The following is a 22,111-nucleotide window of genomic DNA, read 5'->3' as shown; positions in this document are numbered from 1 at the left end:
TACTTAAATGTATTTGCACAAAATACGTCATTAGGGTTTATTTTGAGGCCAAATGGTTTCCGGTCGAAACAATTTTTTAGAGTTGAAACTGAGATTTTTTTTTTATAGCTCGGTTGGTAGAGTGGCCGTGCCAGCAACTTGATGGTTGCAGGTTCGATTCCCGCTTCCGCCACCCTAGTCACTGCCTTTGTGTCCTTGGGCAAGACAATTTACCCACCTGCTCCCAGTGCCACCCACACTGGTTTAAATGTAACTTAAATATTGGGTTTCACTATGTAAAAGCGCTTTAAGTCACTAGAGAAAAGCGCTATATAAATATAATTCACTTCACTTCACTTTACTACCCCAAATCCTGTTTTATTCTTATCATCACCAATAAAATTAAAGGCAAAAGTCACACAAACGTTTAATAATACGTGTCAAACACCACTATTGACTTAACCTGCACACAAAGCTTGTGTTCATCTGAAACAGGAAGTTGAGTTGAAAACAGGAAGTAGACAACGAACCACACTTCGTATGGCCTAGCACATGTTCTGCTAAGTGCAGTGGTCAGTGTGTTACAGCCACCCCGTCTGGCATTACCTTTTATTTTGAAAAAGCCCTTTCACCGTAATGGCAGTGGTATGTAGCACGTATGCTGAGACTTTAATTTTGAAAGGGTCAAAAGGATGAATTCAACTCACATCTCTGCACTGCCCTCCCGTGGCCATACCCTGCAACTGCAGTGTTTTTACCAGCAGGTACATACGGACGCCACTCGAGGGCCGTGTATATACACTATATGGCCACTAGATAGCAGTAATGATTAAATATTGACCATAGATAGATAGATAGATAGATAGATAGATAGATAGATAGATAGATAGATAGATAGATAGATAGATAGATAGATAGATAGATAGATAGATAGATAGATAGATAGATAGATAGATAGATAGATAGATAGATAGATAGATGGATAGTACTTTATTGATTCCTTCAGGAAAATTAAAATTCCAGCAGCAGTGTAGAGAGTTGAGATCAATTTAAAAAAAAAAAAGGAAAACGTAAATAATGGGGGTTTAAATAGAGAAATATTACAATAATATATATATATATATTTATATATATATATATATATATATATATATATATATATATATATATATACCCCGCCTTCCGCCCGATTGTAGCTGAGATAGGCGCCAGCGCCCCCCGCGACCCCGAAAGGGAATAAGCGGTAGAAAATGGATGGGATGGATATTGTATAAAATAGGGGTGTCCAAAATTCTTCCACAATGAAAATTTAAAGTACGCGGGGGGAATTCTCAAAACCAAAAAAATATAGAGATTTTATTTTAGGCCCCCTCCTCTCTGAGCTGCCACCTTATTGTGGTAGAGGAGTTTGCGTGTCCCAATGATCCTAGGAGCTATGTTGTCCGGGGGCTTTCATGCCCCCTGGTAGGGTCCCCAAGACAAACAGGTCCTAGGTGAGGGATCAGACAAAGAGCAGCTCGAAGACTTCTATGGAATTACAACATAATGGACTCAGATTTCCCTCGCCCGGACGCGGGTCACCGGAGCCCCGCTCTGGAGCCAGGCCCGGAGTTGGGGCATGATGGCGAGCGCCTGGTGGCTGGGCCTGTCCCCAAGGGGCTCGGCCGGGCACAGCCCGAAGAGGCAACCTGGGTCATCCCTCCAATGGGCTCACCACTCATAGCAGGGGCCATAGAGGTCGGGTGCATTGTGAGCTGGGCGGAAGCCGGAGGCAGAGCACTTGGCGGTCCGATCCTCGGCTACACAAGTACCTAGGAGTCTTGTTCACGAGTGAGGGAAGAGTGGATCGCGAGATCGACAGGCGGATCGGTGCGGCGTCTTCAGTAATGCGGACGTTGTACCGATCCGTTGTGGTGAAGAAGGAGCTGAACCGGAAGGCAAAGCTCTCAATTTACCAGTCGATCTACGTTCCCATCCTCACCTATGGTCATGAGCTTTGGGTCATGACTGAAAGGATTAGATCACGGGTACAAGCGGCCAAAATGAGTTTCCTCCGCCGGGTGGCGGGGCTCTCCCTTAGAGATAGGGTGAGAAGCTCTGCTATCCGGGAGGAGCTCAAAGTAAAGCCGCTGCTCCTCCACATCGAGAGGAGCCAGATGAGGTGGCTCGGGCATCTGGTCAGGATGCCACCCGAACGCCTCCCTAGGGAGGTGTTTAGGGCACATCCAACCAGTAGGAGGCCACGGGGAAGACCCAGGACACGTTGGGAAGACTATGTCTCCCGGCTGGCCTGGTAGCGCCTCGGGATCCCCCGGGAAGAGCTGGACGAATTGGCTGGGGAGAGGGAAGTCTGGGCTTCCCTGCTTAGGCTGCTGCCCCCGTGACCCGACCTCGGCTAAGCGTAAGAAGATGGATGGATGGATTTTAGGCCCCCCGTCAACTTTGGTCCAGGGGACTCGGAAGAGTTCAAAATAAGCCATACATTTATTTATTTATTTTTTTCAACGCCTAAATCTGTAGATCAAGTTTATATCCATCCGTTGTTATGAAATTATTTTATACAAATGTTAATGCTTTTTTTTTCAAATTTCAATGGTCAAATCAACGTCAGAACCCAACATTGATTAAACGTCATCAAAAAAGCATGTTGTTTTAACGTTGTATTTGTGTTGTAAAATTTTGGTTGGAAAATTACCAAAATTCAATGTCAGAACATGACATTGAATAAACGTCGTCAAAAAGCATGTTGTTTCAACATTAGGTCTGAGTTGCAAAATATTGGTTGGGAAATAACCAAAGTTCAATGGTCAAATCAACGTCACAACATGACATTGATTAAACGTCGCTAGAAAGCCTGTTGTTTCAATGTTACATTCCAATCGTAAAATATTGGTTGGAAAATTACCAAATTTCAATGGTCAAATCAATGTCAGAGCCCAACATTGATTAAATGTCGTCAAAAAGCATGTTGTTTCAACGTTGTATTTGTGTTGTAGAATATTGTTTGGGAAATGACCAACATTTAAATGATCAAATCAACATCACAACAGGGTATTGATTAAACATTGACAAAAAGTATGTGGTTTTAAAATTGCATTTGTGTTGTAGAATATTGGTTGGAAACTGACCAAAATTTCAATGGTCAAATCAACGTCGCAACCCAACATTAATTAAACGTCGTCAAAAAGCATGTCATTTCAACATTAGGTTTGAGTTGTAAAATACTGGTTGGGAAATGACCAAATTTAAATGGTCAAATCAACGTCAGAACCTAACATTAATTAAACATTGTCAAAAAGCATGTTGTTTCAACGTTACCTTTGTGTCGTAAAATATTGGTTGGAAAATTACCAAATTTCAATGGTCAAATCAACGTAAGAACCCAACATTAATTAAACATCGTCAAAAAGCATGTTGTTTCAATGTTGTATTTGTGTTGTAGAATATTGGTTAGAAACTGACCAAAATTTCAATGGTCAAATCAAAGTCAGAACCCAACATTGATTAAACGTCGTCAAAAACGATGTAATTTCAACATTAGGTTTGAGTTGTAAGATATTGTTTGGGAAATAACCAAATTTCAATGGTCAAATTAACATCAGAACCCGACATTGATTAAACGTCAAAAAAAGCATGTTGTTTCAATGTTAGGTTCGAGTTGTAAAATATCGGTTGGAAAATTACCAAATTTCAATGGTCAAATCAACGCCAGAACCCAACATTGATTAAACCTCGTCAAAAAGCATGTTGTTTCAACGTTGTATTTGTGTTGTAGAATATTGGTTAGAAACTGACCAGAATTTCAATGGTCAAATCAACGTCAGAAACCAACATTGATTAAACGTCGTTAAAAACAATGTAATTTCAACATTAGGCTCGAGTTGTAAAATATTGGTTGGAAAATAACCAAATTTCAATGGTCAAATCAACGTCAGAACCCAACATTGATTAAACGTCATCAAAAAGCATGTTGTTTCAATGTTGTATTTGTGTTTTAGAATATTGGTTGGGAAATGACCAACATTTTAATGGTTAAATCAACATCATAACAGGGCATTGATTAAACATTGTCAAAAAGTACGTTGTTTCAAAATTGTATTTGTGTTGTAGAATATTGGTTAGAAACTCACTAAAATTTGAATGGAGTAATCAACATCAGAACCCAACATTAATTAAACTTCGTCAAAAAGCATGTTGTTTCCACATTAAGTTTGAGTTGTAAAATACTGGTTGGGAAATGACCAAATTTCAATGGACAAATCAACGTCAGAACCTAACATTAACAAGTTCTCAACGTTTTTTCAATGTCTTGTGCCTGCTGCTTTCATGCAAGCAAGCCGCGGGCAAACCAAGTGGCTTCTTTATGACAAGACGAGCGTGACTCTGTCAGCAGACTGGTGTCGCTGCTCCACCTCCTCTTTGGGTCAGCAAACCACCCTGCTTGGCCTTGACTCAAGCGTCCTCGTTCCCTCTAATGCACACCTGCTCCTGTACCACGTGTCCCCCCCGGCACGGTGTCCAGGATGGGGGTTGTGGTGATGGACACGAGCCTCTGTCTCGCCGACAGCTTTCTGAGGAGCGACTCTCGGAACGTTTGGCACATGAGGAAGTAGATGACGGGGTCGAGGCAGACGTTGAGGGCGGACAGGAAGAGCGTTCCCTCCTTGAGGTTGAAGAGCCAAAAGCGCGAGGCCCGGTTGAAGCCCGAGTCCGGCATCTGGCTGAGCGTGTAGGGCACGCGGCAGACGTGGTAAGGCACGAAGCACACAAAAAAGACGGCCAGGAGGCACAAGATGCTGCGGTTGGACTTGCGGCGCACGTCGGTGCTGTCGCGGCGCACTCTGCGGTACGACTGGCGCAGGCGCCGGGCGATGGAGGCGTAACAGAAAGCCAGAACCAACAGGGTGAGCCAGAAGAGCACCACACTGAAGTGGGTGGACGCCTGGTGCCACTCCATCCCCAGGGGGCTCTTCAACAGCATGCAGTTCCAAGAGCTCTCCTCGTCGCCCGGCTGGCTGGTCAGCAAGGCGTTGGGGAGCACGCAGAGGAAGAGGAGGAGGCTCCAGCTGAGCAGCGCCACCACCCTGGCCACGCCCACACTCTGTTGCAGGAGTGCTGGCCAGTTGCGTCGCACGATTTTGACATAGCGCTCCAGGCTGATGAGGCCCATGAAGAGGATGCACACATACATGGACGAGTAGAAGAGCACCGAGGTGTAGCGGCACGACGCCTCCTGCAGGCGCCGCCCGCCCAGCCCAAGCTCCACCGCCCCCCTGAAAGGGAAGGTGGCCAGCATGAGCAGGTCGGCCACCGCCATGTTCTTCAGGTAGACCACCAGAGCCGAGTCGTTGGGAACTCGGAAGAAGATCCAGGCGGCCACGCCATTGAGGGGCACGCCCACCAGGAAGATGACGAAATAGAGCGAGGGGAGCACCTGATGGGTGAAGACGCTGCCGAAGTCGGACTGGTTGGCGGGAAGGCGGGTGGAGTTGATGCCGTCCATCCCTGAGAAGTGGAAAGTGGAGAGTGAAAACTTCTCAACAAGTCAAATCTATCAATTAAACGTAGCGCAGAGGTCTTAAACAAGGGTCCAAGACCCCTAGGAGTTTCTCAGGGGTACTACAAGGAGGGAGTATATATTGTTTAATATTATTTTAGATTACTATATTCAATTTAGCATTTAGGATAGCTAGTGAATATCATGCTACTCCCCAGCTAGTGATTATTACGCTTGTCCCTAGCTAGCGATTATTACACTAGTCCCTAGCTAGCGATTATTGCGCGAGTCACCGACTATTAATTATGGTGCCTGTTGCCAGCCAAAGATTATGGTTCTGGTTGCCAGCTAGCAATAATAGTGTTAATTGGTAGCTAGCGATTATCGGGCTAGTTGCAACTTTCCAGTTAGCAATTATCACGCTACCTGTCAGCTAGTGGTTATGGCGGTAGTTGCCAGCGAGCAATTGTTGTGCTAGTTGCCAGCTATCAATTATTGTGTTATTTGCCAGCTAGCGATAATTGTGCTAGTTGCCAGGTAGCGATTAATGTGCAGGTTGCTAGCTGGCAATTATGGTACTACTTGCCAGATAGCGTTCATCATGCTAGTTGCCAGGTAGCGATTAGCACTCTGGTTGCCAGCTAATAATTATTGCACTAGTTGTCAGCAAGGAATTATCGCACTTGTTGCCAGCTAGTAATAATCATGCTAGTTGCCAAGTACTAATTAGCATGCTAATTTTCAGCTAGCAATTAACACTCTTGTGTCCAGCTAGCAATCATCACACCGGTTGCCAGATAGCAAGTAGCCCTAGTTGCTGTGACCAATTATCGTGTGAGTTTCAAATTAGCAATCAGTGCGCTATCTGCAAGATAGCAATTGGCGAGCCAGTTGGCAGCTGGCAATCATCGCACTAGTTGCTAGCCAGCAATCAGCACCCTTGTTGCTGTGAAAAAAGTTGTGTGAGTTGCAAACTAGTAATTAGTGTGCAATTTGCAAGGCAACACTTAGCGACCCAGCTGTCAGCTAGCAATTACCGCGGTAGTTGCTAGGTAGCAAGTATCGCACCAGTTGCCAATTAACAATTTTGGCACAAGTTGCCAGCGAGCAATCATCACACTAGTTGCCAAGTAGCAATTAGCATGCTAATTGTCAGTTAGCAATTAGCACACTTGCTGCCAGCTATCAATCATCACACTGGTTGCCAGATAGCAATCAGCCCTAGTTGCTGTGACCAATTATCATATGAGTTGCAAAATAGCAATTAGTGCGCTATCTGCAAGATAGCACTTGGTGAGCCCGTTGGCAGCTAGCAATTATTGCGCTAGTTGCTAGGTAGCAATTAGTACCCTAGTTACTGTGAAAATTATCGGGTGAGTTGCAAACTAGCAATTAGTGCGCTATTTGCAAAACAACTATTAGCAAGCCAGTTAGCAGCTAGCAACTATCGCACTAGTTGCTAGTTAGCAATTATCGCACTTGTTGCCAACTAACAATTATGGTGCAAGTTGCCAGGTAGCTTTTAGCGCGCTGGTTGCAAGCTAACAATTATCACTATAGTTATTGGCTGGAGATTTTTGCGCTAGTTACCAATTTGCGATTAACAAGACTATAGTATTTCACAATCGCAAGGTGAAAACCGACTCGCATCCAAATCACGATTCTTATTCCTACTTATTAATCAAATCAAATTAAATTTATTTATAAAGCACATTTAAAATTTACCACAAAGGTAGCCAAAGTGCTGTATAATAGGCAGGTTAAAAGATAACAAAAGAAAAACGAGAAAACACAACACAACACGATAAGAAAAAGAACATACACAAAAGAGATACAAAAAAAAACTGAGAAACAGGTTCATAGCAGGTGAATTATGGGATGCCATTGTATGATGGAGATCACAGTGTTAAAGGCCAGTGAATAAAATTAAAAAACAGGAAGGGAGTAGGCCTGTCTAACACTCAAAGGTAAGTCGTTCCAGAGCTTGGGAGCAGCGGCGGCGAAAGCTCTGTCACCTCTAAGCTTCCACCTTGTGTCAGGGACCGTCATCAGCAGCTGATCGGCTGATCTTAGGGATCGGGGGGGCAGTAAGGCTGAAGGAGGTCGGAGAGGTATGTGTGAGCGAGGTTGTCTAGACATTTGAAAACAAATAGAAGAAGTTTAAAGTTGATTCGGTAGCGCACAGGGAGCCAGTGAATGGACGCTAGTAGAGGGGTGATGTGCTCAGGCCTCCGGGTCTGTGTTAGCAGACGAGCAGCAGAGTTCTGCACAAGCTGCAGGCGGACGAGGGAGGGAGGTCTGGCTGATGCCTACGTACACAGGGCGTTCCAGTAGTCAAGACGAGTCGAGATAAAAGGCGTGGATTCATTTCTCAAGATCATGTCCTGACGAAAACGGTTTCACTTTCGCTATTTGGCGTAATTGATAAAAGCTTTTTTGAACGACGCTGCTGATTTGTTTTTCGAACTTAAAATCTGAGTCAAACTTTACCCCCAGGTTTGTGACACAGTCGCTGAGATACGGGGACCGAGTGCCGAGGTCAACGTTGGGGGCGGGAGAGCGACTTGGAGCGAAACAACATAACTTCTGTCTCGTTTTCATTTAGGCTCAGGAAGTTAACTGAAAGCCAGGCTTTGATGTCGTGCAGGCACTCAATTAAACGTTGGACCGTGTTGTTTTGTGCCATGGGAAAGTACATCTGGCCGTCATCGGCATAAAAATTAAATGCAATACCGTGCTTCCTGAAAAAAGAACAAAGGGGGAGAAGGTAAAGCGCAAAAAAAGAGGGACATTGATTGACGCCGTGTGGAAGAGGAGCTGTGGAAGACGCAAAGCTGTCTATTTTTACACTACAACTCCTGTCAGTCAGGTACGACCGGAACCAGTTGAAGGCGGTGCCCTTAATGCCCACACTGTTCTCAAGACGAGTGATTATGGTAGCATGGTCGATGATGTCGAACGCAGCATACAGATCTAAAAGCACCAGGACAACACATTTACGGGAATCGGATATCGTTAGATACTTTTAGAAGTTCTGACTCTGTGCTGTGGAGGGCTTTGAAACCGTAGTGGTACAGCTCAAGTAATACCATTATCCTCTAAAATGGGCAACAACTGACTGTATACAACCTTCTCTAATATTTTGGAAATGAATGGAAGATTAGAGATAGGTCTGAAATTAGAGAGGAGAGAGGGATCGAGGCTTGGTTTTTTTAAGTAAAGGTCATACCACTGCATGTTTAAACTCAGATGGTACTGTTCCACAGAGAGGTTACTATTGCTAATGTTAAGGACACCTGATCCAATAGCAGCAAGTACCTCCTTAAACAGGCAAGGTGGGAGGGCATCTGCAGGAGAACCAGAGGGCTTCATATGACTAATTGTGTTCTTTAGAAAGAACATCGGTTTAAACTGATGGAAAACGGAAGATAAGTGCAGAGGACTAGAAGGGTCACAGGAAGGCTGAGATAAACTAGCTGTAGTTGACACAATTTTGTCAGAGAAATAGTGGAGAAAATGTTAACAGATTTCAGAAGAAGCATCAAAACCAACAGATTTGGTAGCATCAATGACAGTGTTCATGGTTTTGAACAGAGTCCTGGGGTTGTTACAGTTAGAAGCTGTAGTCTGATAGATAGATGTATTCATCTCTGCTTTTACAGTCATCTGAAAGGACAACAGGCTCTCAAAAAAATGGCAAAAGACACATGCAGCCTGTCTTTTTTCCATTTTTCTCTCTGCTCTCCTACATTCGCGCCTGGCTGCACGAGTGACGTCATTCAACCAGGGCTCAGGCGTAGGTTTGGCGCGTCGGCACTTCAAAGGAGCGATCATGTCCAGTGTTTGTAAACAAATAGAGTTCAACCCAGAAACCTACTCTTCAGTATTCAAACACACGGAGGCTGCAGAGTTTTCATCACAGAGAGTCAGAAAACTGGAGGAGAAGAGAGCAGGAGACGAAGAATCAAACATGCGAGAGCGTTAAAGCGGAGCGCACAGTTTAACCGGACACTCAAACAGGATCGGCATATGAGCGTAACAAATGTCCAAATTAGAAACACACCAACCATGTGAGAGCACTAAATCGTAATAATGAAGAATCGATTTTAAAAAATTAATTTTTAAGCCATCTCCACGCGTACTTGCTGCGTGTACACGTCACACATCAGCAGCCAAGAAGATCTTTTGTTACCTGCTCGGAAAAAGTTTCATTTGGATTCATCAACCAAACAAAATATTGGGAGAATGGGTTTGAATCAAGAATCGAATGTGAATAAAAGTAGTGGAATGGGAATGAGACGGAATGTTATTATTATGTACACAACCCTACAAAGTGCATTTAGTTTCATTTAAAAGATCGTTTTAGACAGGCGATATAAGTAGGGGCCTCATCGGCATCTCTCCATCACATTGGGGGTCCTTGGCCTGGAAAAGGTTGAAGACCCCTGATGTTGGGCGCGAAATGTGACACGTGTCCTTCTTCCTGGAACTTGCAGCCAGCCAAGAGTTGGGAGCAAAGGTGCACAGGTGGTCTTTGTCATGGCCGTCAAACACACACTTCCTGCTGCCCTCGTCCACAGGTGGACAAACATGACCCCCCACCCCCCACCCCCGGGGAGGGAGGGGGGACAGTCGGGGTGATTGTCCTGCTGCCAAGTGACTACTGCACATAATAAACAAACAGCAATTATGGGATGTCGTCTTCTTATGTGGTCTATTTTGGAATTCTTCACAGCTGCCCCAACAGGGACGTTCCACATGTCCACACCTTCTCTGTCTCTGCTTCAAATGCCTTCTTTTTTTTTGCTGCTTCCTGACCCGACGAAAACACCAATCCAGCCAAAAGTGACTTCTTATACCTCAGACCGAGGACTTGGTCACAAAAGTGCCACGGAGCAGGACAGCTGGGACACCTTTGCAGATGTTAGGTGAGAGAAGGATGTGAGACACACTCTTTGTGACACAGTCCTTCTGTGGGAGTGTTATTGCAGCAAAATTGTTTGTAAACACGTCACTCCTTCTGTGTGTGTGTGTGTGTGTGTGTGGGTGTGTGTACGTGTGTGTGTGTGTGCGTGTGTGTTCTTATTCACGTGTGTGTGTAAATAATGTGTGTGTGTAATCCATTTAATATTTATGTATACTAATGTGTGTGTCTGTATATCAATCAGTGTGTGTGTGTAATCCAACTGACATGCGTGTGTACTAATATGTGTGTTTGTATCTCCATCTGTGTGTAATGGATGGCTTTTGATATGCAGACACACACATTCGTACACAGACACATACATGTGAGTTGGATTACATACACATAGATTGATATAAAGACACACACATTCGTACTCACACATGTAAATTGGATTACACACGCACAAATTGAGATACAGACACGTTCATACGCACGCACGTGAGTTGGATCACACACGCACAAATTGATATACAGACACAAACATTCGTTCACACACATACACGTGAGTTGGATTACACACACGCACAGATTGATATACAGACACACACATTCACATACACACACACGTGAATTGGATTACACGTGCACATTTTGATGTATAGGCACACACATTAGTTCACACACACGTGAGTTGGATTACACACGCACAAATTGATATACAGACACACACATTAGTACACACACAAGAGTTGTATTACACACGCACAAATTGATATACAGACACACATTTGTACACACACACAGATTGATATATAGACACACACATTTGTACACACACATGTAAAATGGATTACACACACACAAATTGAGATACAGACACACACATTCGTACGCACACACGTGAGTTGGATTACACGCACACAAATTGATATACAGACACACATATTTGTTTACACATACATACACGTGAGTTGGATTACACACGCAGCTTGATATACAGACACACACATTAGTACACACACGTGAATTGGATTACACACGCACAAATTGATATACAGACACACTAATTCATACAAACACACATACATGTGAGTTGGATTACACACACAGATTGATATAATTACACACACATTAGTACACACACATGTAAATTGGATTGCAAACGCAGAAATTGATATACAGACACACATTCGTACGCACACACATGAGTTGGATTACACACGCACAGAATGATATACAGACACACACATTAGTACACACACATGAATTGAATTACACATGCACAGATTGAAATAAAGGCACACACATTAGTACACACACTCGTGATTTGGACTACACACACTCATATTGACATACAGACACATTTTAGTACACACACGTGAATTGGATTACACATGCACACATTCATATACAGGCACACACATTAGTACACAGATGTTAATTAAATTATACACATGCAAAGATTGATAAACAGACACAAACATTAGTACACATACACATGAGTTGGATTACACACACACAGATTGATATACAGACACACATTCATCACCACAAACACGTGAACTGGATAACACACACACACAGATTGATATATAGGCACACACATTAGTACACAAACACGTGAGTTGATTACACACGCCCAAATTGATAAACACACACACACATTTGTTCACACACAGATACACGTGATTTGGATTACACACACAAATTGATATACAGACACACACATTAGTACACACACGAGTTGGATTACACATGCACATATTGATATACAGACACACACATTCAAACACACACATACACGTGAGTTGGATTACATATAGGATAGGATAGGATAGGATAGGATAGGATAGGATAGGATAGATCTTTATTGTCCTTGCACAAGTACAACGAAATTTCATTTTCGGCACAGTCCCGCTAAGAGCAGACACACGTTACAGGAGGGGAAAAGACGAGACCGCCAACGGACCAGCCACTTACGGCACTCCTTAAAAAGGTGAGAAAAGGGTGACATTGGGAGAGGGGGGGAAATATCAGTCTAAGGCTTGACGATCAGGAGGGGTCCAGACTGAGTCCAAGGAAAAAACCTCCATAGCAAAGCACATATACATATTACAACATACATCTCGAGATATCTACCAACAGAGGGAATGTAGTTCAAGGTCATGGTGGTGGGCCGCAGCTCTCAGGCGCTGACCATCCATTCATCACCCCTATAGGATTTGCGTCGAGGGTTGGGGTGGTGGGGTGTGTATGTGTGGCGTATTATTTTGTGGTGTGTGTGTGTGTGTGTGTGTGTGTGTGTGTGTGTGTGTGTGTGTGTGCATGTGTGTGTGTGTGTGTGTGTGTGTGTGTGTGTGTGTGTGTGTGTGTGTGTGTGTGTGTGTGTGTGTGTGTGTGTGTGTGTGTGTGTGTGTGTGTAAGCCCGCAGTGTGTCTCTGTTACGCGGCCTTGATGTATTGAAGTCGCTTGTCCAAAGTCAACAACAAATGGTGTGTGTCCATGAAAGACAAGAAGGGAGTTTGTTGTGTCTTCGTTGCGCTGTCCTTCGGGAGAGTCTCGAAGCCAGGGAAACAATTCAAGTTAGAATGATTTTGTATGCGGGTGAAAATAAAATTTGCTTTTCACCCTAAATTGTCTATGATTGGTCCTCAAAACTGCGGGGTAGACCGTCCGATGTAATCCACAAATATACAGACACACACATTAGTATACACACATGTAAATTGGACTGCACATGCAGAAATTGAGATACAGACCCACACATCTGTACGCACACACAAGAGTTGGATTACACACGCACAAATTGATTAACAGAAACACACATTAGTACACACACACACGTGAGTCGGATTACACACACACAGATTGATATACAGACACACTCATTAGTACACACACACATGAATTGAATTACACACGCACAGATTGCTATACAGGCACACACATTAGTACACACACATGTGATTTGGACTACACACGCTCATATTGACATACAGACACATACATTAGTACACACATACGTGAATTGGATTACGCATGCACACATTCATATACAGGCACACACATTAGTACACAGACGTTAATGAAATTCTACACATGCAAAGATTGATAAACAGACACAAATATTAGTACACATGCACGTGAGTTGGATTACACACGCACAGATTGATATACAGACACACACATTCATATACACACACACACACGTGAACTGGATTACACACACACACAGATTGATATATAGGCACACACAGTAGTACACATACACGTGAACTGGATTACACACACACACAGATTGATATACAGACACACACATTCGTACACACATGTAAATTAGATTACACTCGCACAAACAAAGATACAGACACACATTCGTACGCACACACGCGAGTTGGATTACACACGCACAAATTGATATACAAACACACACATTAGTACACACACACCTGAGTTGGATTACACACGCACAAACTGATATACAGACACACACATTCGTACACACACACACATATTGATAAACAGACACACACATTAGTACACACACGTGAGTTGGATTACACACGCACAAATTGATGTACAGACACACACATTCGTACACACACACATACACGTGAGTTGGACTACTACACACACACAGATTGATATACAGACACACACTTTCGTACACACACATGTAAATTGGATTATACCAGCACAAATTGAGATACAGACACACACATTCGTACAGACACACGTGAGTTGGATTTCACGCGCACAAATTGATATACAGACACACACATTTGTTTACACATACATACACATGAGTTGGATTACACACATAGATTGATATACAGACACACACATTAGTACACACACACGTGAATTGGATTACACACGCACAAATTGATATACCGACACACTAATTTGTACAAACACACATACATATGAGTTGGATTACACTCACAGATTGATATAATTACACACACATTAGTACACACACATGTAAATTGGATTGCACACGCAGAAATTGAGATACAGACTCACACATTCGTACGCACACACATGAGTTGGATTACACACGCACGGATTGATATACAGACACACACATTAGTACACACACATTAATTGAATTACACATGCACAGATTGATATAAAGGCACTCACATTAGTACACACACACGGGATTTGGACTAAACATGCTCATATTGACATACAGACACACATATTAGTACACACACACGTGAATTAGGTTACACATGCACAAATTCATATACAGGCACACAGGCCCGCCTCCACATTTGGCCCGGCCCCCTGAACAATACCATAGACCATTATTTATTATTTTTTGGCGATGCAAATCCTGGCTAGCCCCTGGACGGAATAATGGCGAAAAGGTTAGGTAAGAGAAAAATTGATTCAGAATGCAGGGTCTTTAACCTGCGGTGCACAAACGATTATTTTTTTATTCAATGCAAAGAAAAGGTGTTTTGTCACATCTGTCAAGAGGCAGTGTCGGTATTCAAATAATACAATCTGCGAAGACACTATGAATCCCGTCATAAAGACGAGTATGATAGCTTGCAAGGCCAAATGCGAGCAGACAAACTCTTAAAACTAAAAAGTGGACTGTTAGCTCAGCAGAGTACATTTGTACGCCAAGCTCAACTGAACCAGCCCTCTGTTCGGGCCAGCTTTAAGGTTGTTCAACTCATAGCAAGCAAGGGTAAACCTTTCAATGATGGAGAGTTTGTCAAGAAATGTTTGAATGCTGTTGCGGAGGAGGTGTGTCCCGAGAAGAAAGATGTCTTAAATGCCGTGAGTCTGTCGGCGAGTACAATCACCAGCTGCAGCAGAAAACTAAAGAATTTGACTTTTTTTCATTAGCATTGGATGAGAACACAGACGTGCGGGACACAGCGCAGCGTGGAGTGAGCGCAAACTTTGAGATGTGCGAGGAGCTAGCAGCCCTTCAAAGTCTCAAAGGTACTACGATGGGGGAGGATATTTTCAGCAAAGTATGCCAAACCATGGAAGAGTTAGCCCTGGACTGGTCAAAACTTGCCAGCATCACGACTGACGGGGCTCCTATAATGGCGGGCGCATCTCCGGGTCTAATAGGACACATAAACCGGGAGATGGAAGAACGGGGTCTCACCGCCCCGCTACAATTCCACTGCCTAATTCACCAGCAGGCACTGTGCTGCAAAGTGCTGAAGTGGGATTCTGTCATGAAGGTTGTGGTCTCATGCATAAACTTCCGCAGAGCAAAGGGAGTTAAACACAGGCAGTTCCAATAATTTCTGTCTGAACACAGATGTACGATGGTTAAGCCGGGGCAGAGCTTCTAGGCGTTTTTACGAGATGCTACCCGAAATTAACAAATTTCTTCATTCAAAAGATCAAACGGTCCCAGAGCTGATCGACCCAGAATGAAAATGGCACCTCGCATTTTTAACAGACGTGACAGAAATGCTGAACAATCTAAACTTGCAGCTACAAGGCCACGGGAAATGCATTTGCGACAAGTATTCTCACATAAAAGCATTTGAGGTGAAACTAATGCTGCTTTTGGAACAAGTGAAAAAGCAGCATTTCAATCATCTCCCTGCTACCCAAAAACTCTGTGCAGAGTACCCAGCGGTCCCGTTCCCGGCTGAAAAGTGTGTGAAAGCACTGAAAATGCTTTAGGCGCAGTTTGCTGTGCGATTCCAGCAACAACATGTTAATGCAAAAGAAATCTGTCTCTTCCAGAACCCCTTTGCTGCCGACATCGATGAAGCCCAGCCTTCTTATCAGTTTGAGTTGGCCGAGTTACAGAACTGTGATGGTCTGAAAGACGCATTCAAGCCCAACATTCTCGTTGACTTATATGCCTCCCTCCCAAACGAGACATACCCTAACATAAAAAAAACACGCAATGAAGCTGTCCACATTTTTGGGCAGCATGTGTATCTGTGAGAAAACCTTTTTTCACATATGAAACTCCAGAAAACTCAGATGAGATCAAGATTGACAGATGAAGAGCTGCATCAGTGTTTGAGACTGGCTGTGACTAGAATGGAACCTGACTTTCAACTTCTCACCAGCCAGATGCAAGCCCACAGTTCACACTGATGAACATACATAGGTAAGCTCACTTTTGTTACTTGAATGAGTCATTCTGAGTACAATCAAATTTAATCATAATAAAATCAACTGGGATAAAGTCCATCTCAACAGCCATACTGGTAGTAAAATGTATCACTTAGTTTGGTTTCTTGGCCTGCTTGCTTTGTGGTTTTTACAGGGAAGTTGATGAGAGAGCTGCAAACAGTGGTGTCTACAAGCCTACTGGAATCTAAAAAACGATTATAAGGAAGGAACACAATAACCCATATGAGTAATTTAATTAAGAGATTCTGCTCTGACAAATAAGCTGAACTTTTACCTTTTAAGATTGTGCATGGCACAACAAAAAGTTGATGTTCCATGGACCTTTTTTTCTATGAAGAACCCAGAGAGGGTTATTTGGTTATTATTTATTTCATAAATAGTGTTATGATATATTTCCTGCCTTTATTTTTCTATGAAGAACCCAGAGGGGGTTATTTGGTTATAATTTATTTCATAACCTATTCAGTGGCCTCGTGGTCCGCCCTGAGATCGGTAGGTTGTGATGTCAAACCCCGGCCGAGTCATACCAAACACTATAAAAATGGGACCCATTGCCTCCCTGCTTGGCACTCAGCATCAAGGGTTGGAATTGGGGGTCAAATCACCATAAATGTTTCCTGGGTGTGGCACCGCTGCTGCCCACTGCTCCCCTCACCTCCCAGGGGGTGATCAAGGGGATGGGTCAAATGCAGAGGACAAATTTCACCACATCTAGTGTGTGTGTGACAATCATTCCTTACTTTTTTTTTCTTTGAAGAACCCAGAAAGGGTTATTAATATTTAGTTATGTATGGCTTTGGCAAAACAAGAAATGTTTACGTGTCGGCACCCTTGTGATCGTCACACTTTTTATGTTACTAACTGACTGCGGCCCCGATCAGAGAATGGAAAAGTTATGTGGCCCTCACAGGAAAAAGTTTGGGGACCCCTGGTGTATATGTTGCTTTTACTTTTTATTCATAGCTGTATGTTGAAGTGGCTGGTTGCACCAGCTCTGCTCTTTCAATGTCTTTAATGTCCTTTGTGTTCTTTGATGTTTGATGTTTCCCTCTTACACACATGTAAGAGGGATGTGTGCTATGGCTATGAGTTGTATTTTCCCTTGACCTCAGTCTGAACCCCTCTTTCCGGGGGCCCAGGCTTAGACCGATTTTTTTTTTCTTACCCCCCTATTGTTTACCTGTATCTCACCTTTTTTGTAAGGGGTGCCGAAATTGGCAGACCTGTCAGCGATCGTGTTCCGTCTCCCTGTAATGTTTGATCCTGTTCTGTCTCCCTGTAATGTTTGATCCTTTTCTGTCTCCCTGTAATGTTTGATCCTGTTTTGTCTTCCTGTAAAGTTTGATCCTGTTCTGTCTCCCTGTAATGTTTGATCCTGTTCTGTCTCCCTGTAATGTTTGATCCTGTTCTGTCTCCCTGTAATGTTTGATGCTGTTCTGTCTCCCTGTAATGTTTGATGCTGTTTTTTCTCCCTGTAATGGTTTAGCCTGTTCTGTCTCCCTGTAATGTTTGATCCTGTTCTGTCTCCCTGTAAAGTTTGATCCTGTTCTGTCTCCCTGTAATGTTTGATCCTGTTCTGTCTCCCTGTAGTGTTTGATACTGTTCTGTCTCCCTGTAATGTTTGATCCTGTTCTGTCTTCCTGTAGTGTTTGATACTGTTCTGTCTCCCTGTAATGTTTGATCCTGTTCTGTCTCCCTGTAATGTTTGATGCTGTTTTTTCTCCCTATAATGGTTGAGCCTGTTCTGTCTCCCTGTAATGTTTGATCCTGTTCTGTCTCCCTGTAAAGTTTGATCCTGTTCTGTCTCCCTGTAATGTTTGATACTGTTCTGTCTCCCTGTAATGTTTGATCCTGTTCTGTCTCCCTGTAGTGTTTGATACTGTTCTGTCTCCCTGTAATGTTTGATCCTGTTCTGTCTCCCTGTAATTTTTGATCCTGTTCTGTGTCTTTGTAATGTTTGATCCTGTTCTGTCTCCCTGTAATGTTTGATCCTGCTCTGTTTCCCTGTAATGTTTGATCCTCTTTTTCTCCCTGTAATGGTTAATCCTGTTCTGTCTCCCTGTAATGTTTGACCCTGTTCTGTCTCCCTGTAATGTTTGGTCCTGTTCTGTCTCCCTGTAATGTTTGATACTGTTTTTTCTCCCTGTAATGGTTGATCCTGTTCTGTCTCCCTGTAATGTTTGATCCTGTTCTGTCTCCCTGTAATGTTTGATACTGTTCTGTTTCCCTGTAATGTTTGATCCTGTTCTGTCTCCCTGTAATGTTTGATCCTGTTCCGTCTCCCTGTAATGTTTGATCCTGTTTTGTCTCCCTGTAATGTTTGATCCTGTTCTGTCTCCCTGTAATGTTTGATCCTGTTCCGTCTCCCTGTAATGTTTGATCCTGTTCTGTCTCCCTGTAATGTTTGATCCTGTTTTGTCTCCCTGTAATGTTTGATCCTGTTCTGTCTCCCTGTAATGTTTGATCCTGTTCTGTCTCCCTGTAATGTTTGATACTGTTCTGTCTCCCTGTAATGTTTGATCCTGTTCTGTCTCCCTGTAATGTTTGATCCTGTTCTGTCTCCCTGTAATGTTTGATCCTGTTTTGTCTCCCTGTACTGTTTGATCCTGTTCTGTCTCCCTGTAATGTTTAATCCTGTTCTGTCTCCCTGTAAAGTTTGTCTGCTCTTGAATGGGATTGTGCAGAAAATTTAAATTTCCCCTCGGGGATTAATATAGTATTTTTGATTCTGATACTTAATTCTGATTCCGATTCTGATATCGCGGATACCAACCAAAAAGTTACTTGTATCGAAACGGAAAGAAAATCAGTGGTATCGCACGTCTCTAGTCAACAACAAACACTAAGCATGATGCAGCAGTGTTGCTAAGTGCTAAACAATATACTACTTAAACTACAATCATCTACTGAACAATGTCTGCGCTCACTTGGATATTTATATCTTCCTGTCTGGATGAAGAATCAATTATAATCCTCACAAAAGGTTGAAAAAAAATAATTGCCGCAAACGAGCATCCTTTCGTTTTGTTTCTCGCCATCTCCGAGGAGAAGTTGGATGTCAAAGTTAACCAACTTCTCGGTTTATGTCCACGACCTTCTACTATCCAGGTGAGAGGCGGGATATGTCATCTAGAATTAACTTTCACCAACTCAGAGGCGATGCAGCAGCTCAGTATGTACTAGATGCATGAGCGAGTTAGCTCTCTGTGATCGCGGCACCGCTAAAAGTAATTCCTCGGCGCTAGCGCTTATAATAACACTATTTGATTAATATTCAGGTCACGACATGCAAGTCGAGTATTGTTGCCGCTTTTTGGAGGATGTTATGGGTAGAATATTGTACTGCATCTTTATCCAATTCTTAATTGCCGTTTTTTACTCATTAGAATGCATGGAATGCATATAAAAGAAAAACATGTGTTCTTTTATTTGCGAATGATTAGGCAAAAAAAAACTGCAGTTCCTCTTTTACTATAAGACATTATGAGTCTGAAATAAAAGTAATATAAGTTTCTGTCACCATAATAGTTGTTGAATTAAATCATGAACATATTTTAGTACTCACCTCACAAACATCGGACCAAAGCTTGGCTGTGAGCTGCTGACTTTGTGGTTGCACTTCTCTCTCCGTCTGATGATGGCCCTCCCATGCTGTCTCCCCCCCTCGCTCTCTCTTTCTCTCTCTCTCTCTCCATCAGCAACGTTCTTCCGGGTCGTGTCCAAGTCAGGGGTGTCCAAACTTTTTCCACCAAGGGACGCATTTTCATTTTTTTGTATTCTGTTAAAAAAGAAAAAAAAGAGGAAGATAAAAACAAAAATTATATTTATTTAATGATAAAATTGTGTCAGCTTTGTTATGATTTACTCTCTGGGAGATGTTGAAACAAGTCTTTCAACCACATAACAAGGTGGTGTAAACAAAAAATAATATCCAGGCAATTTGCAAGAAACGGGATATCAAGCAAGCAATGATCGCAAGCACAAAAATGGGGAGAACATAAAACAAAGTCACTGGCGAGGGATAGCCAGTAGGGCTGTGGATCTTTGGACACCTCACGTTTCGATTTGATTCGATTCTTGGAAGTAAGGATTGGAGTCTGAATCGATTCACCATTCAAACTGATTTTTGATTGGAAATCAATATTTTTTTTAAATCATCGGGTGCCACCTCTACGATTAACTACAGTCCTCCGTAAAATAGATACCCAGCAAAGCCATATATATATATATATTTATGTATATATATATATATATATATATATATATATATATATATATATATGTATATATATATATATATATATATATATATATATATATATATATATATATATACACACGCATATATGCATACAAACACATATATGTACAAAACCAGTGAAGTTGGCACGTTGTGTAAATGGTAAATAAAAACAGAATACAATGATTTGCAAATCCTTTTCAACTTATATTCAATTGAATAGACTGCAAAGACAAGATACTTACCTTCGAACTGGAAAACTTTATTTTTTGCTAATATTAGCTCATTTGGAATTTGATGCCTGCAACATGTTTAAAAAAGCTGGCACTAGTGGCAAAAAAACTGAGAAAGTTGAGGAATGCTCATCAAACACTTTTTTGGAGCATCCCAGAGGTGAACAGGCTAATTGGGAACAGGTGGGTGCTATGATTGGGTATAAAAGCAGCTTCCATGAAATGCTCAGTCATTCACAAACAAGGATGGGGCGAGGGTCACCACTTTGTGAACAAATGCGTGAGCAAATTGTTTGAGAACAACATTTCTCAACAAGGTATTGCAAGGAATTTAGGGGTTTCACCATCTACGGTCTGTATTATCATTAAACGTTTCAGATAGTCTGGAGAAATCATTGCACATAAGCAGCAAGGCTGAAAGCCATCATTGACTGCCTGTGACCTTCGTTCCCTCAGGCGGTACTGAATCAAAAACCAACATCAGTGTGTAAAGGATATCACCACATGGGCTCAGGAACACTTCATAAAACCACTGTCAGTAACTACAGTTGGTCGCTACATCTGTAAGTGCAAGTTAAAACCCTACTATGCAAAGTGAAAGCCATTCATCAACAACACCCAAGCTCATGCAAAGTGGGAAAGTGTTCTGTGGTCTGACGAGTCCACGTTTCAAATTGTTTTTGGAAATATGGACAATGTGTCCTCCAGACCAAAGAGGAAAAGAACCATCCGGATTGTTATAGGCGCAAAGTTCAAAATCCAGCATCTGTGATGGTATGGGGGTGTATTAGTGCACAAAGCATGGGTAACTTACACATATGTGAAGGCACCATTAATTTTGAGAGGTACATACAGGTTTTGGAGCAACATATGTTGCCATCAAAGCAATTTTATCATGGATGTCCCTGCATATTTCAGTAAGACAATGCTAAGCCACGTGTTACAACAGCGTGGCTTCATAATAAAAGAGTGTGGGTACTAGACTGGCCTGCCTGTAGTCCAGATCTGTCTCCCATTTAAAATGTGTGGCGCAATATGAAGCCTAAAATACCACAAAGGAGACCCCGGACTGTTGAACAACTTAAGCTGTACATCAAGCAAGAATGGGAAATAATTCCACC

General features: G+C 42.6%; 1 protein-coding gene across 1 annotated transcript; it reads right to left on the bottom strand.

The window, feature by feature from the left end:
* Positions 1-2,079: 2,079 nt before the first annotated feature.
* Positions 2,080-20,274, bottom strand: LOC133537370 (P2Y purinoceptor 14). The gene is made up of 2 exons (XM_061878388.1): positions 20,083-20,274; positions 2,080-5,484 (listed from the first exon to the last, which is right to left on the bottom strand). Exon 2 carries the CDS (start codon positions 5,480-5,482, stop codon positions 4,451-4,453), a length of 1,032 nt encoding a protein of 343 aa, XP_061734372.1. The 5' UTR covers positions 5,483-5,484; positions 20,083-20,274; the 3' UTR covers positions 2,080-4,450.
* Between the last annotated feature and the right edge of the window lie 1,837 nt (positions 20,275-22,111).

The sequence above is a fragment of the Nerophis ophidion genome, linkage group LG18 (genome assembly GCF_033978795.1).
Source record: "Nerophis ophidion isolate RoL-2023_Sa linkage group LG18, RoL_Noph_v1.0, whole genome shotgun sequence".
Lineage (NCBI taxonomy): Eukaryota > Metazoa > Chordata > Actinopteri > Syngnathiformes > Syngnathidae > Nerophis > Nerophis ophidion.
Note: the sequence above shows the minus strand (reverse complement) of the source record. Positions and strands in the feature narration are given on the sequence as shown.

What these genes read in the sequence shown, in the direction of transcription:
- LOC133537370 (XM_061878388.1), bottom strand. Translation starts at nt 5,482, where the DNA reads ATGGACGGCATCAACTCCACCCGCCTTCCCGCCAACCAGTCCGACTTC.